The 14,499-nt window shown below is 45.9% G+C and overlaps 1 protein-coding gene across 4 annotated transcripts in view; it reads right to left on the bottom strand.

Annotated features, from left to right (window-relative positions):
* NRP2 (neuropilin 2) overlaps nucleotides 1-14,499 on the bottom strand; it is a 112,499-nt gene that overhangs the window by 35,086 nt on the left and 62,914 nt on the right. For all 4 annotated transcript variants that reach the window (XM_019726888.3, XM_019726887.3, XM_019726890.3 and 1 more), the window contains exons 11-12: nucleotides 10,586-10,702; nucleotides 7,516-7,656 (exon numbers count right to left, since the gene is read on the bottom strand). In XM_019726888.3, coding sequence (XP_019582447.3) covers nucleotides 7,516-7,656; nucleotides 10,586-10,702 — 258 coding nt within the window. The remainder of the gene's footprint in view (nucleotides 1-7,515; nucleotides 7,657-10,585; nucleotides 10,703-14,499) is intronic.

The following is a 14,499-nucleotide window of genomic DNA, read 5'->3' as shown; positions in this document are numbered from 1 at the left end:
CAGGACAACATGAAGGAATGGCTCAGACCAGAAAAAGCCCAGGGAGCAGGGAGTGGAAATGCAAGGGCAAGTGAACTGATGTTAACAGAGCACCTACTATGTGCCAGATATTGCACTGGAGGCTTTGTCTGCCTTTTCTTGTGTAATCTTCCCTGTGAAATAGTATTATTTTCTTCATTTAAAAAAAAGAAAAAAAAAAGATTGAAGTGATGTTTTTGAGACCCTAGCTAGAGAGTGACAGAAGTGGGATATGAGCCTGACCGGACTGAATAAAATTGCCAGAGCATGGCCTCTCATCTGGGCTGGAATCCTGGCCTCATGCTCACTACTCTTTTAAAGCCTCAGGCTTTCCATCTGTAAAATGGGTGTAATAACATTATTATTGCACAGGGTTGTGAGGAGAAAATGGAATGAGCCATGCAAAGTGTGTTGCACAGTAACAGGGACCCAGTAAGAGCTCAATAGAAGCTGTGGTCTTCATTACTACTATCATCGCTATACACACTGCCTCCTGTGTGTGCCTTTTTGTTTTTTTAGAAAATAAGAAGGGTGAGAAGAGCTCCAATAACTTGGAAAGACCAATCTAAGACTCAAAGGATAGTAAGGTTTGGCCTGACGACAGTAAAGATGCTTTCTGGAAGAAGACATGTTTTGGAATGTGTTCTGGAATAAGACGGTTCCGTCATCCTAGTCCCAGAAAACAGCCAGCCCCACGCTGTGCATCATGTACTGCTCGCCACATATCTCTAGTGTCTATCTGTGGTAGATGAAATAAAATAATTCACGATCCTGGAACGAGAACAGGACTTCACGAGACGGTTTAGAGGAGGCCAGCCCTGCTGCCCAGAGGAACGATGCTGACAACATCCTCAGAAGAAGCTGTCCACCCTATGCTTTACATTTCCCAGAGAAGGAGTTTCCATAGGCCACGTTGGCAACGTGTTTTCTAGGTCACAACCCTAACTGTCAGGGACTTGTTAAATTCAGTTTTGAGTTTTCCTGCTGTCATTTAGACACACGTCCTCCTCCTACCCCTGATGGAGCACAGCCAATTTCCGTTCCCTTAGAAACATTGTCACTTGTGAAGAATTAAGACCTTTAGTCTTCGCTGCCTCAGGAAACACAACCCTTGTTCCTTTAAATGTCCACTTTCTAGGCCTTTAGTTATAGTCGTAGGTCTCCACTGACCCTTCTCCCAACTAAGTGCTTCTGTTCTTTTAAGTCATGGCACCCATTTATGTACTGCAAGCACATGTGCTCTAAGTGAAGTCTGTTCTTCTGGGACATCCCAATTTATGGCCCATTATTGCCAAACACAGAGGGATTGTTTAGCACACAGTGGCTGTTGATTACTTGACAGAGCAAAGGGTTGGCATGCATGGGTGGGCGACTGTCATGACTTACTTGGACTTCAAGGAAAAGCCCGGTGGATTGTTAGGAGGTTGCTCAAACCCTGACCATTGACTAGCTAAGAACCAGCCCTGCCTGCTGAAGTCTGTCTTCTTATTTTTATAGCTAATGGCAGTGATGCCAGCAATGGATAGCTTCCAACAGAAAGACAATGGGAAGGAAATATGTTCAGTGGCTGAAAGAGAATGAAGAAATAATGTCTCCGAGACATAATCCCTCTCCTCCCAGACCTGACATACTTGGGAGGCATTTTGTGAGGGTCCCTGACTCAAAACATCTGTTGTTGCCCATGATACAGGGAAAACAATCACTTGGGAATGAACAACAGGAGTTCCAAAGGGCACAGAGGAAGTGCAGAGGACAGGGTCATTCAGACATTTTAACCTGCTGCTGTCTCTAAAAAGGGTCTCCTGATAGTTCACCTGACGATTTACGGCCACATCTGGCTTCAGCTGCGTAAGTGCTTTGTGAACATGTGAGTGTTTGGCCCAACAGCAATGGAACCAACTGTGTCCACACCTTACCAAACCCTGACATAAATCACCAGTCTGATCCTCCTGGCTATCACAAAGCCAAACACACCATCTGTCCAATACACACATCTCCTGGCTAGCATCTTGCCCTCCTACTAGAGCAAACATCTGAAAGAATATTTAGTACTGCAGGAGATATAGTCTCTTTGTATAGGTCATGCTTAAAACATGAGTCAGCCCCTCAGCTGGCCTCCCAAGACCAGTCTGTCTCTGCTAAGGTCCTCGAATTAACAACCAGTTAAGGGAAACATTGACTTTGGATAAACTCAGCAGGATATTCTCAAGGTTTACAATTGAGCCTTTTATGGACAATTTGAGGTTTCAGGCCTGGTCTTTGCAGGAATCTACCTGTGGCTGTGTTTTGGTTTGTCAGTTTTCATGAAGGTTTTGCAATCGAGGCCGCCTTGGGACCACTCTGCCCCTTCATTATCAATCCATACACTGCTGGGAACTCAAGCAATCATGACTTTCAGAAAAAAGGAACAATCACACTCCTCTCTACCACTGTCATTTTTACAAAGTCAGAGAAGTGTTTCTACTTCCCTTAAAGAAGGGCCTCTGTGCTTTCTTTTTCCAGTTAAAATTATTGCTTGAATATTGGTTTTCTTTTAGCCAAGCGCCAAGCTGTTCCTGGTCTTTAATTATCTATCATGGACTAAGCCTGAGAAGTTCCTGTCTCAGTATGTGCAGTGGCTGCAGAGCCCCAGCCAAGCCACAGCAACCTCTTTCTGACGGCAATTCAAGTTCATGCCAATCCAGGCTCTGGATTGTTTGTTGCCATCGGTCCCCTCTACGGGGAAGGTCTTTGGAATTCAGAGAGGTGCTTTTGAATTCATAGCAACCAGTAGCTCTCTGACAAAAATCAAGCCCATGATAAGCAAGTCCACTCATCAATTATTTCCTTTGATTTCTCTGCAACCATCTACCCACCATACCGACCCACACTTCATCTCCTAGGCATGTCGACACCACGGTGAACCCTAGTTCTGGTCCTCCATTCTAATGGAGTTTATTCAGTGGCCCGATTGTATCAAAATAGGCCCATGCCTACCCCTTACCTTTGATGGGATGACCACCATTTGCAAAATGCAAATATTTCAGGACACTGTGTTCTTAATTTACTCCCACTTAAGTTTGCCTTTGAACCCAGAGTAAAGACTCAATCCAACAAACAGATAAATGCTGGGCAGTCAAAGCTCTGTCCTTCCACAATGGCATACTACTCCAAACAGGCTTTGCCTGTTTTCCTTATATCACTTCCATGATTTTAAATTACTGAAATGACGTAATACTGTAATCATCCTTCATGAGGTCAACAAATGTATACAGGAGCACACATTTATGGAGCCCACACACACGGGAGGATTCTGACGTTGCCCTGGCGGAGTACCCTGTATCTCTAGTCTTCTTGTCTCATTCTTGACCATATGTAATAACGACAATAACAACAAAGACAATTACTACTATTATTTGTAGTACTTAGTAATCACTTAGGAGGCTCTTATTGATCGACTGAAGTAGTTCCTACACTAACCAGTGCTATGTTACTTGCTTACTTTACTATGGTTGTGCACTGAGGTAAAATGATACAATGACCAAAACATTAGCCATTGAACACTCCCATCAAGAGGTCGTAGAGAAGGCACATCCCCCTAACTACTTGCTTCTTGCTTTCCACCAAACTGAAGAGCAACAGCATCAGCAAGGGCCTGGTTAGCAGCTCATAGCAGGCTCTCATGCTGAGGCCTGCTGGTGCTGGTGCAGCGCTGAGCAAGACAACGCTCTGTGATGATGGGCATGGGCTATACCTACGCTTTCCCATGGAGTGTGGCTACTGAGCTCTTGAAATGCGGCTAGTGTGAGGGAGGAATTGACGTTGATAGTTGGACTTAATTTTAATTAATTAAAATTAATATAGCCACACGTGGCTAGTGGGTACCATTTTAAAACAGTACAAGTCTAGACACAAGGGCCATCGCAAGGGCTTTTTGTCTCATTCTTTCAAGACTTAAATCGGATTTTCCTCAAAACTCCCACTAGGGGAGACACTTTCTGTGTCCCTGTAGTTACAGAGAAACGGCCAAGAGGCTTCTCAGAGAACATGGGACGGGCTCCTTTGCAACCACCAGGGGTCAGTGAATTGGGAACAGGTTCCCCAGGGGTGGGTAGGAACACACTCCAGGCTTCTGAGCCACAAGCCAAGAGCTAAAAAAAGAAATTCTGAGTGCCTTGAAAGACTATCTTGAAAAACAAAAACAGTGGAATGAAACCAGTGGGTGTCTTGTCAGCCTTAAGCAACCATTACTGCTAGCCAAAAGAACAGAACTAATTGCTTACTTAAAAGGAAAAAGAAAAAAACAAAACGAGAAAAAACAAAACATGAGAAAAGAACTAAATCAGAAAACATCTAAGGAATGTAAGTTGATTCCACAGACACTTCTAACGAAATAGCCTGTGTATGATATTTCAACATGGCTAGTTCCCTTTTTCTTTCTTCCCTTCTCTTCTAGCTCTACTCCTTTTGCACTTGACTGAGACACCTCCTTTCTTAAATGTAATTACTTTTGTTTACCAATCTAATAGGGAAGATAAAACATATGGCACACTTCTCTTGAAGAGTGGAGTGGTCTCCTCTTTGTGAAATGGTGACGTGTGGGTGACACAGCGGCTTTCAGGTTTGACTTGGAAGGTCCAGGGACTCTGATCCCATTAGCATTTGCCCTGCCCCTAACCAAGCACAGCTGTTTCCTTTCTCCCAACTGCTCCCCTCGGGCCCCATTTCTTTTTTTTTTTGAAGAAGAAAGGACCACCCTGAACAGAAAGGGCTTTCTATCCTCTCCTACTTAAAGCCCAGTATCGAGTTTTGTAAGGAGGAATATGGGAAATACAGCAAATCATTTTTTAAATCATCAGAGGGTAGAGGAAAGGGCTCTGAAAACAATATTATGATTTTGTTTTCTGGAAGCCAGTTACAAGTGCCATTTTTCCAAACTTCATGGATTCCTCTGAAAGAAGAAAAGAACTATTTTCCTTCTCAGTATCTTAGGGGAGAAACACCATTAGATCTAGCAGTTCCTTATGGCCTTAATTTTCTTTCTGTCCCCATCCAGCCAGTCAAAGGTTGGAATTCTGCCCGCATTGCGAGCTTGCTCTGAAAAGCCCTCCCAAACCGCAGGGCCTAATGAATCAACTGGGAGGGGGAGAAGGATTACAATTCCCAGCCGGTAGCCAGGGTCAGCGGACAAGGCCTTCAGGTGAGGGCGAGGGCTGGACGAGGGGGAGACGGAGGTGAATGGGCAAAGGGACAGAAGTGACGGCCAGAGACAAATGGAGAGGAACCGAAGCTCTCTGTCACTTGCTAATTGGTGGCCTTGTAGCCTGGACAGGGCTGGCCTCAGACAGTCTTTGAGAAAATCTTCTCAGAAGAGTGCAAGGGAGGAGGCTGAATTATTAGAAAGAACTTGAAGATGGATGCTGAATAAGAGCCAGGAAATCTCCCCATGCTGTATCATCTTCATCCCTGTATTCAAAGGGCCTCTGCCAAGCTTTCCCCTTATATATACACCCAAGCATGTAAACTACAAACACACTCAAACACAAATCGAGACACACACTAACACAAACACACAGAGATTCACACGTAAAACACATGCACACAAACACATGCATATACATATTTACAAATATATACACATCTACACATAAAAACACATAAAGCACATACACACACAAAAAAAACCCCAAACACTTTGAGAAAGAAACACATCCAAAAACACATACATACACACATAACCCAGAAATACACACATACACACACCATGCATACATACACATACACAGACCCTACAAATTTTTATTTTCAGATAAAAAGTGGGGGTGGGGAAAAGAACCAATTAATTGGGCCAAGTCTCAAAGGAGAGGAAATAAAATGAAAAATCCAGGCTGGGTTATAAAAATAAGTATTTTTTTTTTCCAACGTGCAGGAGGCTCATTATATTAATTAAACATTACTGCAGTGAATGAGAGGAGGGAGGGTGATTAAGGCTGGGACGAGGGTAAGTGTTCTCTCCTGTTGCCCGAGGCCGTGGTGATCTTCAGATATTAATCTCTGCGAGCACTCAAATGCTGAAGAGATAAACACTTGAAATATGAAAATGTTTTTCTCCGGAGCAGACACTGTGACCCTCTGGGAAAGCAAGTGCAGGCTGTGTCAGGAGGCTGGCCCGCAGTGCTCTCCTAGTGTCTGTCCTACCGCCATTCCCTGGGGACAGGAGCAGCAGAGCAGCTCTGGGGAACCCGGCAGAAGGAGGGCACCTTTCCCCTTTGATTGTCTAGTCAGGCAACATTTAATCGACTAATTTTCAGAATTAACCCCTTTCCTCTCAAATGCTTATGGGGACCTAAGGTCCAGCCCAGGGGGTGTAGGAAAATGGAAAGCTAATGCATGGAGTGCTGCAGCCAATGCCTGTGAGAGAGCATATTGCTAAATTATCTGGAATTTTGCAAGCCAGTTGTTAAGCGCAAGCATTATGAAAAATTAAATTACATAAAGTTACAATGAAATAAATGATAGGAGAAACTAAAGGTAATACATTCTCCAAACTCAACACTTCCTAATTATTTTAATACATTTTACCAATACCAATGCTGCCAAAGTTATTTATATCTATTACATCTGTATGATGGAAAAAAACCTATACACTGCAGTATTACTGCACTTCCCAACTCTACCTCCAGCGATGGTTGGTAGCTTGAATTTAATCATAGTAGGAGCATTTACATCACTGAAACTGATCAACATTATAAAGCTGTTTTTTTGTGTTTGTTTGTTTTTAAATCCTCAGAGAGCTGATTGTGAAATATTTACCAGAATACCCCTGTAAAAGCATGTAACAGTGGAGACAGTAGATAACTCTTGTTTCTGCCTGCTTAGAAGGGCTAAAGGCAGCCCCTCACTATAAACAGTGCCACAGAGCTTTCTGAAATCTGACTTTCTGAAGGCAAAAGGGTGGCTTAACAATATTCCAAGGACTGGCAGCAACACTCTTTGAGGTCAAGTGCCAGGCAGCATGGTGAGACACCCATGGGTGTGGCAGTATTTCAGGCCCTTGAGTTGGTTTGCTACAGAAGCAATGATAACCTAGGAGAAGGATCGGTCAGACTCTGAGGCCAGTGGTTTCCTAATGAGCCATTTTAGGAACAATACCCAGTTTGCCGTTGACAAGAGGCTCTGTGATGGTGGCAGTGAGTGCTGGCTATGGGAACAAGGGGACATTGACTCATCCCATCTCCTAGGACCTCCCAATTGCTCTTTCTTTCTTCCTCTTCTTTTATCTTGGTCTCTCTTGCTCCCTCCCAGCTTCTTGCACTGTAATCACAAGAGTGGGTATGAACCACCAACCCATCATTCTGTGGAATGACGTTGTGAGCAAAGACTGTGGTGGTTTGTGGGCAAAGAGCAGAGGATTGCTCTGTGGTGGGAAGTTATGAAGCCTGTCAGGGACTCTGGAGCTGAAAAACATGGAGCAGGCTAGCCTTAACTCTTTCGGCTCTTCATTCACCGCGGGCTTACCTGGAAATGTCCGGTCATTTGGGCTGGAGCTGCTGGCCCAGGTGCTTCTAAGCCACTTGGCATGGTCGTACATCCAACCGCAGGGCTCCTCCAGGAAATCAAAGTTGCAGTTGAATCCTGAAGGGAGCTGCAAATCTTTGTCTAAAAAGGGGGAAAAAATAACCCAGAGGAAAGCAAATGAAATGGATTCAGAGAACGGCCACCGTGGTGCTATTTCAATGGCTGGCAAAGCCTGAGTGCAGAGCAGAGAAAGAAGTGGCTCTGTTTGCTTATTCATTTAACTCATCTTGGCGATTGCTGGCTCTCGGGTCAGACTTTGGTCTCATCCTTCCCAGGCATGAAAGCCAAGTCTGCCAGTGGTTCCCATAGTAAGCAATTATAAATGAGGCCACCAAATGGCTTCAGGCTCTAATCAGCCTCTTCTGTCCACCTCGGAAAGCAGACAAATGTGAAAATCACTGTTCCCTAAATGCTAGAGAAGAGTGTCTCCCCAGTGTCTCTGTGGAAGGCTGGCTCCTGCCAACCTGGCTCTCAGAAGTGATGGGGCAGTCCATTAGCATCCAGAGAGGCTGAAATGCCAGGGAGGTGCTGGCCAGGGAGGAGAAAGTGGCCTCAGAAACAAGCAAGGCTGGTTTGCCACCCTTCACCAACTTGTGATATGTCTCTCATTTCAGAAGACCAGGTCATTTCGGCATCCACAGGGGGAGGCACGGCCAGGTGGGAGATTTGGCATGTTAGGGCAGAGTGAGGGGCCCAGACCAGCCAGGTGCCCAGCTCAGTGCTGACCAGGAGGAAAAATAATTCCACATGTTGCTGAGCACCTGAAGGCCCAGAGAATGTGTTCCTTGTGGAAATCTAAAACCCGACCACACAGTCGCTTGTCCTGTCTGCTCAGGTGTTCACCTGCCTGAACTAGAAGACTGAACCCAAGGCATTTCTTTTTTGGTTCCACTCAGCTCTAAAACTCAGTATGAGCTGGTGCCAAACATGTGATTAGGTGGCAGTGGGTGTGAAGGTGGGGTAAAGAGAGGAAATGGGAACCCAAATTTGGAAATTTGCTGGCAGTGGCTGTGGAGACAGCAGAAAATTGCTGGCTAATGCTGGTGGCAGAGAGGAAGTGAGGTCTCCAGCCTTCTCACTTCCCTTCTTGGGGTTCCCAGGGAGGAATTTGCATGAGAAAGGCCTAGAATGAGGGTTAGAAAGTCTAAAGGGAACAACCTACTTGGTGGAAACAAATTGCTCACATGATGGGGGTGAGGAGGGCTCACCTCTGAGGGGAAAGGCACTGATGGTCTCAGAGGCAGAGTGTCACCAGGCTGTTTGTCCCTCCCCTTCCCACGAGGGAATATTTAATGTTTGCCCACCCATGGCCAAAGTCAGCTTGAATCGAGAAGAAACACATGGAATCTATTACAGAAGCATCAACCTGTGGCTTGGAAAAGTCAGCCCTTAGCCCTCACCAGCCTCTTCTCCCGACAATTTCTGAATTTCCATTTTTCCGTTCAAAAATATGGAGTAATTCAATATACCATAATTCCTCTCTAATGTTTACATGCATACTATATCTCAGGAACCAGATTCCACAAAGAGATCTTTCGTAAAAAGAAGTGAAGGGAGGAACCACCAAAGAAACCTCAAATAAAACAAACCACTACAAACGGGAAAATTATATTAAACTTCTGAACATTTGCAGCAAAACCCTTAAATTTTCCTTTGGACTGGCATCCTCCTGCCCTCCACCAAGCTAACGCTGCTAATCCAATACCCTATATTAACTCCCTATGCCTTCCACGTTTGGCTCTCAAACTATCTTAAACATGTCTCGGAAGATTCTCCCAGTCTCTTTCTCCTCTTTGTAAAACAAAAACAAGTTCATTAAAATGTCGGAATTCTGTATTCAACTAACCCTGACCAACAGGGTCCCTCCACCCACACAATATACAAAAGCACATTCCTAAAAGCATATGCATTAAATTATCATTTTTCAGTCACACGACTTCAACATTTATTTTTGGCTTCCCTCCCATTCTTCTTCGCAGCCATTTTTTGGGGGGGTGGGGGTGGGGAAGTTGCTCACTGCATTAGTGCAGTTCCTCAGACTGTGAGATGGCTGAATGTGCGGGTTCGAAAGAGTCCACCATCTACCTATGGAGTCGGTGCTACATCTTTATGTCTCCACTTCCCAAGTCTCTTCACCAATCTTCCCTCATTTTATTTAAATGAACATTGAATAAGGATCAGTAATTTACTGTAAATTGTCAAGCATTAAATTCTAGCCAAAAATGCCAGGTGTTCCAAAATTTGTGGTTTGTTAGGAATGTCCTCATACTCGGTAAACTTAGCAGTATGATTTAAAATGTGACGTGCTTTTGGGTTCTGCCAATTGTTGTTTTTAACTAACTAGGCTATGTTTAGAAGATGAGAGATGGAAGTAATACAGATTTCCCACGTGAGGAGACTGACCCAAAAAGAGGAGGCCCTGAGTTGTGCAGGAATGGTTCAAGTGCCTTTTCACATTTCTGCCTTTGTCACTGACCTTCACTCACCTCACGGAGGACGGATGCGCTCTCTTATGGAGTCATAATTATAACATGTTCTCAATCAGCGGTGGTGAAAGGCAGGGGGAAATGTGATTAAGGAATGGTTAACTGCTGAGTTAACCCAACCATTGTGCTCCACGGGCCATGTCACCTACAGGTCTTTACCTGACTGTACCCTGAAGACACCGTATAGTAGGAAAAGGGATCAAGGCTGTGGATTCTAAGATTTGAAGTGAGGGCTACAGAAGGAGACTTCTCGAAGGAGGAGTCCTCTTTAAATGGACACTTATCTCAGCTGATGACCAGAGGGTTCATGTCTGTGGGGCTGTACTGGTTGTCCCAATATCTGAATACTTCTACATTGGTTGTAAATGGCCACTGCCCCAAGCCCCTGAGTACCCAACACCTCCCTGACCTCTGACCCAGAGGACCCCCCAAATCCCTGTTCCAGCCACAGGCCAGCCTCTATTCCAGCTGGTTGGCACTTGTGCCACCCTGGGTGAAATACGACTTTGACTCCCGATTCTCACCATCCTCAAAGCTGCAGTTCTCCCCACACTCCGTGGTCTCCTCGTCAGTGGGATATGGGGTGGTGGTCTCTTCACTCTTCATGGTGGGTCCCAGCGTCTCTACTGTGGGCTTTGTATCTGCGTAAAGGAAAAGGAAGGGACATGAATGCTGCATGCAGCAGCCTGCATTGAAACCAGCAGGAGGAAGACGCCAAAAACTAAGTTTCCTCTCTAAGTGTGGGGTTATTAAATAAGGAAAAAGAAAGGAAAATGAAGATGAACACACACACACCCCCTCTGAAGTCACCTCTGTGTGCATCAGTCAAGCCAGGAACTTAGACTGAGTTGAACAAGAATGGTCCCAAGCTGCAGAAACAGCCCTGACACAAGCCCAGACCCAAAGCCATGCTCTTTACAGCACAGCAGAGGCCCTGGGGCCGACAGAAGGGCCAGAAAGGCAGTCATGGACATGAATGATGCTGACCCCATGGCAGCACTAACTACACCATGCTCTGTGTATTCCGTTTAAGACAGAAGTGTGGGGGATGCACACACACAAAATAAACTTTGCCCATCAAAAACAGTTTGAGAACAACTCGTGAGCTTAATGATGTGGAAAATGCCTATCTGTGCACTGCCTCTTGGGTGGCAGCTGACGTGCCTTCCCAGCTCACCCCTGCTTTCACGTGGAACAGACTTTCTCTTTTCAGCCTTCTCTGAGTCACAACTTTTTGAACCAAAGCTAATGCGATTTAGAAGGCCCACCTATAATAAGATAATCAAAAGCACAATCGCAAAAGCCATAAGCAAAGCCAGACGCTTGGGAGGTGTGACCCCAGACACTGTAGTTCCGTGTCTGTGCAAAACGAATAGAAAGGAATATGGATTCAAAGAGACTCAGACTCCACTTGGTGGAAACAATTTGGGGCTGTGCCTTTAGGTCAGGGTGTGGCAAATTTAAAAGCTTCCTGGATGCACACAGTTACTATACCCGAGGATGGCTGATTGGGGGTTGGGAAGAGAGTAAAGTGTGGGACAGAAGGTGACAGAGGGGATCTTGCAAGCCTGATTGAAAGGAGGCCACCACGAGTGACTCCAGCAGATTGAGGACCCAGGGTGGTGGGGGGAGGTCGCCCCATGTAGCCAGATCTTGCAAAAAAAAATTTCACCACATGACTTTAGAAATCCCGATGGAAACCCTCCAGACTTGTCAATGTTGGCAACTTATTCAAAATAGTATAACAAGCAGCATGCAACAAATCCTGGGCCAAACCTGGCTGGAGGCAGTCAGTTCTGACCCAACTGATTCCTTCACCCATCCATTCACTTGTTTGTTTACTTATGCCAGTCATTCATTCAGCAACCATTTATGAAATGAATGAAGATGTGAGTCAGGCCCCTGGGTGGGGCAAAAAGGAGTCTGGTAACTGGTATTCAAGTCCATGCACTGTGGGGTGGGGTCTTCGTCCCAGAGCTGCACTCCAATGAGACTCGCCAAATAAGCCCGTGCATTGTTCCTCCCATTTCTATACATGTTCCTTTGCACTATTGTGAGTGATTAGGCCTCTTTGTCAGGCCCCTTCAGGATACCATTGAATAAAACCAGGAGCTGAAGGAAATCACTAAATACACTGAATAGCTTTTTCACGGTCGACTTCCCATCTTTCTGCTATTAAATACTACGCACATCACCTTGCGGACTTCCCTTTGCTGTGTCTGCCTCTTGCTCATAGTAAATAGCAAATAACCTCAAAGCGTCCCAATTTGTAAGTTCAAATTTGTCACTGTGTCACAGAATCTCAAACTCAATTGTAAAGCAAACTCTGGGCAGCAAGGCAAGAAGCAATCATTTGAAACACAAACCGACTAACAGGTGAAGCAGCTCTGTCAAATTATTTAGCTGCAGCAACTCTGCCCAGCCCATGATTTTTCCTGGTATCCTTTTAGGGTAGGAATGAAGAAGTGAATCAAGGAGGAGTCGCAGAAATGGACATGTGAAAAGCAAGAAAGCCACACGGTCTATGAGAGCAGTGTCTGGAAATATTAGATAGCAAAATGGGTTAGCGGGTTGGTGGATCCAGGGGCACCAGGGGCTAGCGAGGCCACAGGAGGGCTGGGCGTGTGACTGACAGTGAGGAAACAGCAGCCGGCCTCTGTGTCCACTGTGTTTGTTCTGGGCGCTCCGAGGTAACTGCCCATTAAACTGCAGCGCTCCCCGCAATTGAAACCAGATGTCCTAGACTTCAAAGGGAAGGAGGCTGGGCAGAGGGTAACAAACTCTAACTCGGATCTTCCAAGGAATTGCCAGGCAGGACTTTGAAATGAGAAACCTGTTGCTGACCATGGCCAGTGTGATTTGGGGCAAGAGTGAAAAGGCCATTTGCAATTGTCCGGTCAGTCATAAAACAGGGTCAGCCTGGGAGAGGCACGGCACAGAGGGGCAGCGGAGACCAGGGAAATGTGAGTCAGCCTCCAGCTAGCTGAGTGACCTCTGGCAAGTGGCCTCCTCTCTCTGGGACTCAGTGTCCCTGTCTTTGAAAGAGGCATTTGCTTGGATCTGTGATTTTTTTCAAACTGTATGTCATACTCATTAGTAGGTTGTAGAATCAATGTAATGGGTCTTGACTATTTTAAAAACACAGACGGTACTATTTCAGAATGTACTCACCTGGTAAGGATGAGCACTGCATTGGGAACCTTTTGTTTCAGTTACGTTTACATATACTAACAGGTTTATTACGGGCCAGGTTGCAGTTTTAAGTACTTTATCTTTGTTATTTTATTGAATCCTCATAGCAACCCTAGGGGGTGTAGCTATACCATTATCATCCCCATTCTTCAGCTAAGGTAACTGTGATGTTGAGAGGCTAAGTAAGTTGTCTGAGGTTATACCACCAGCGGTCAGCAGAGTCAGGACTTGTGCTTGGCAATCTGTCCCCGGAGTCCAGGCACTTAGGGATACACTATTCCCCATAGGCACACACGTGTGTGTTCTTATGTGTGTGTGTACACGTGCACACAGGTGTGCTTACAAGTCAAGTGGGTCGTGATAGACATTTACTTTAAATTTCTATAGATGATGGTTCAAAGTGTTTCAAAGCCACTGGCATAGAAACTCCCATGTCCCCTGTATCTCTAACCCTCTGACGCTAAGGAGGCCATAAATGAAGCCATCTTGTATCACTGTTGGAGGGACAGTTTTTAGCACCTGCAAGTAGACAGGTGACGCACATTCAGCAGGCTCCAGGGAAACATGGCCTGACTCCTACCTATTGGGGAGTAAAGTATCGCCCCACTGAATGTGTTCATTGGGGCTGCTTTCAGTCCAAAGGTGAGAGAGGCTAATTTGGGCCCGATTGCTGCCTATGTGTCTCAACGGGACTCCACCTCTTTGCCATCGTAGCTGGTGCTCAGGCAGCACTTTTCTCCCTGGGAGCCAAAAGCACTTTTCTGACATGCCCTTATTAATCCTTCACCATACTCTGCTGGGGGAGCTGGTGACAGGTACAGCACAGACAGGAAAAGGGAGATACCTGGGGCCCTGGTGGGGAGGGGAGGAAGGCTCAGCCTGCTGCTGCTCCTGCTGGCACTGGGCTCGTGTGGCTGCCCTGAGCTCCTTTTGGCAGGCAGTGAGTGAGCTCCGGGGGAGATCAAGTGCCAGCGCTGCCGAGGAAGGAGGGCTGGTGCATAGAGGAAAGGGGGGCCTGACTCAGAACAGGGTGCTTCCCTGGAAACAAAAGGTGGGCATGCTCAGGGGATCTTTTCCTTGTTAAGGACAATTAGAGGTGCAGCTTGAACCTGGGCCACCTGGCAAAGGCAGGCATGAGCAAGACTCCTCCTGCCACACAGTGGGATGAAATCCTGTTCCCATCAGCTCACCAGCAACAGGGTCCCTCCTGAGCAAATAAATGCCTTTTACAGATGTGGCTTCGAAA

Source organism: Rhinolophus sinicus, chromosome 17 (genome assembly GCF_057876585.1).
Source record: "Rhinolophus sinicus isolate RSI-liver-muscle chromosome 17, RSI-T2T, whole genome shotgun sequence".
In the NCBI taxonomy this organism is placed as follows: domain Eukaryota; kingdom Metazoa; phylum Chordata; class Mammalia; order Chiroptera; family Rhinolophidae; genus Rhinolophus; species Rhinolophus sinicus.
This window is presented reverse-complemented; position numbering and strand designations above follow the sequence as displayed.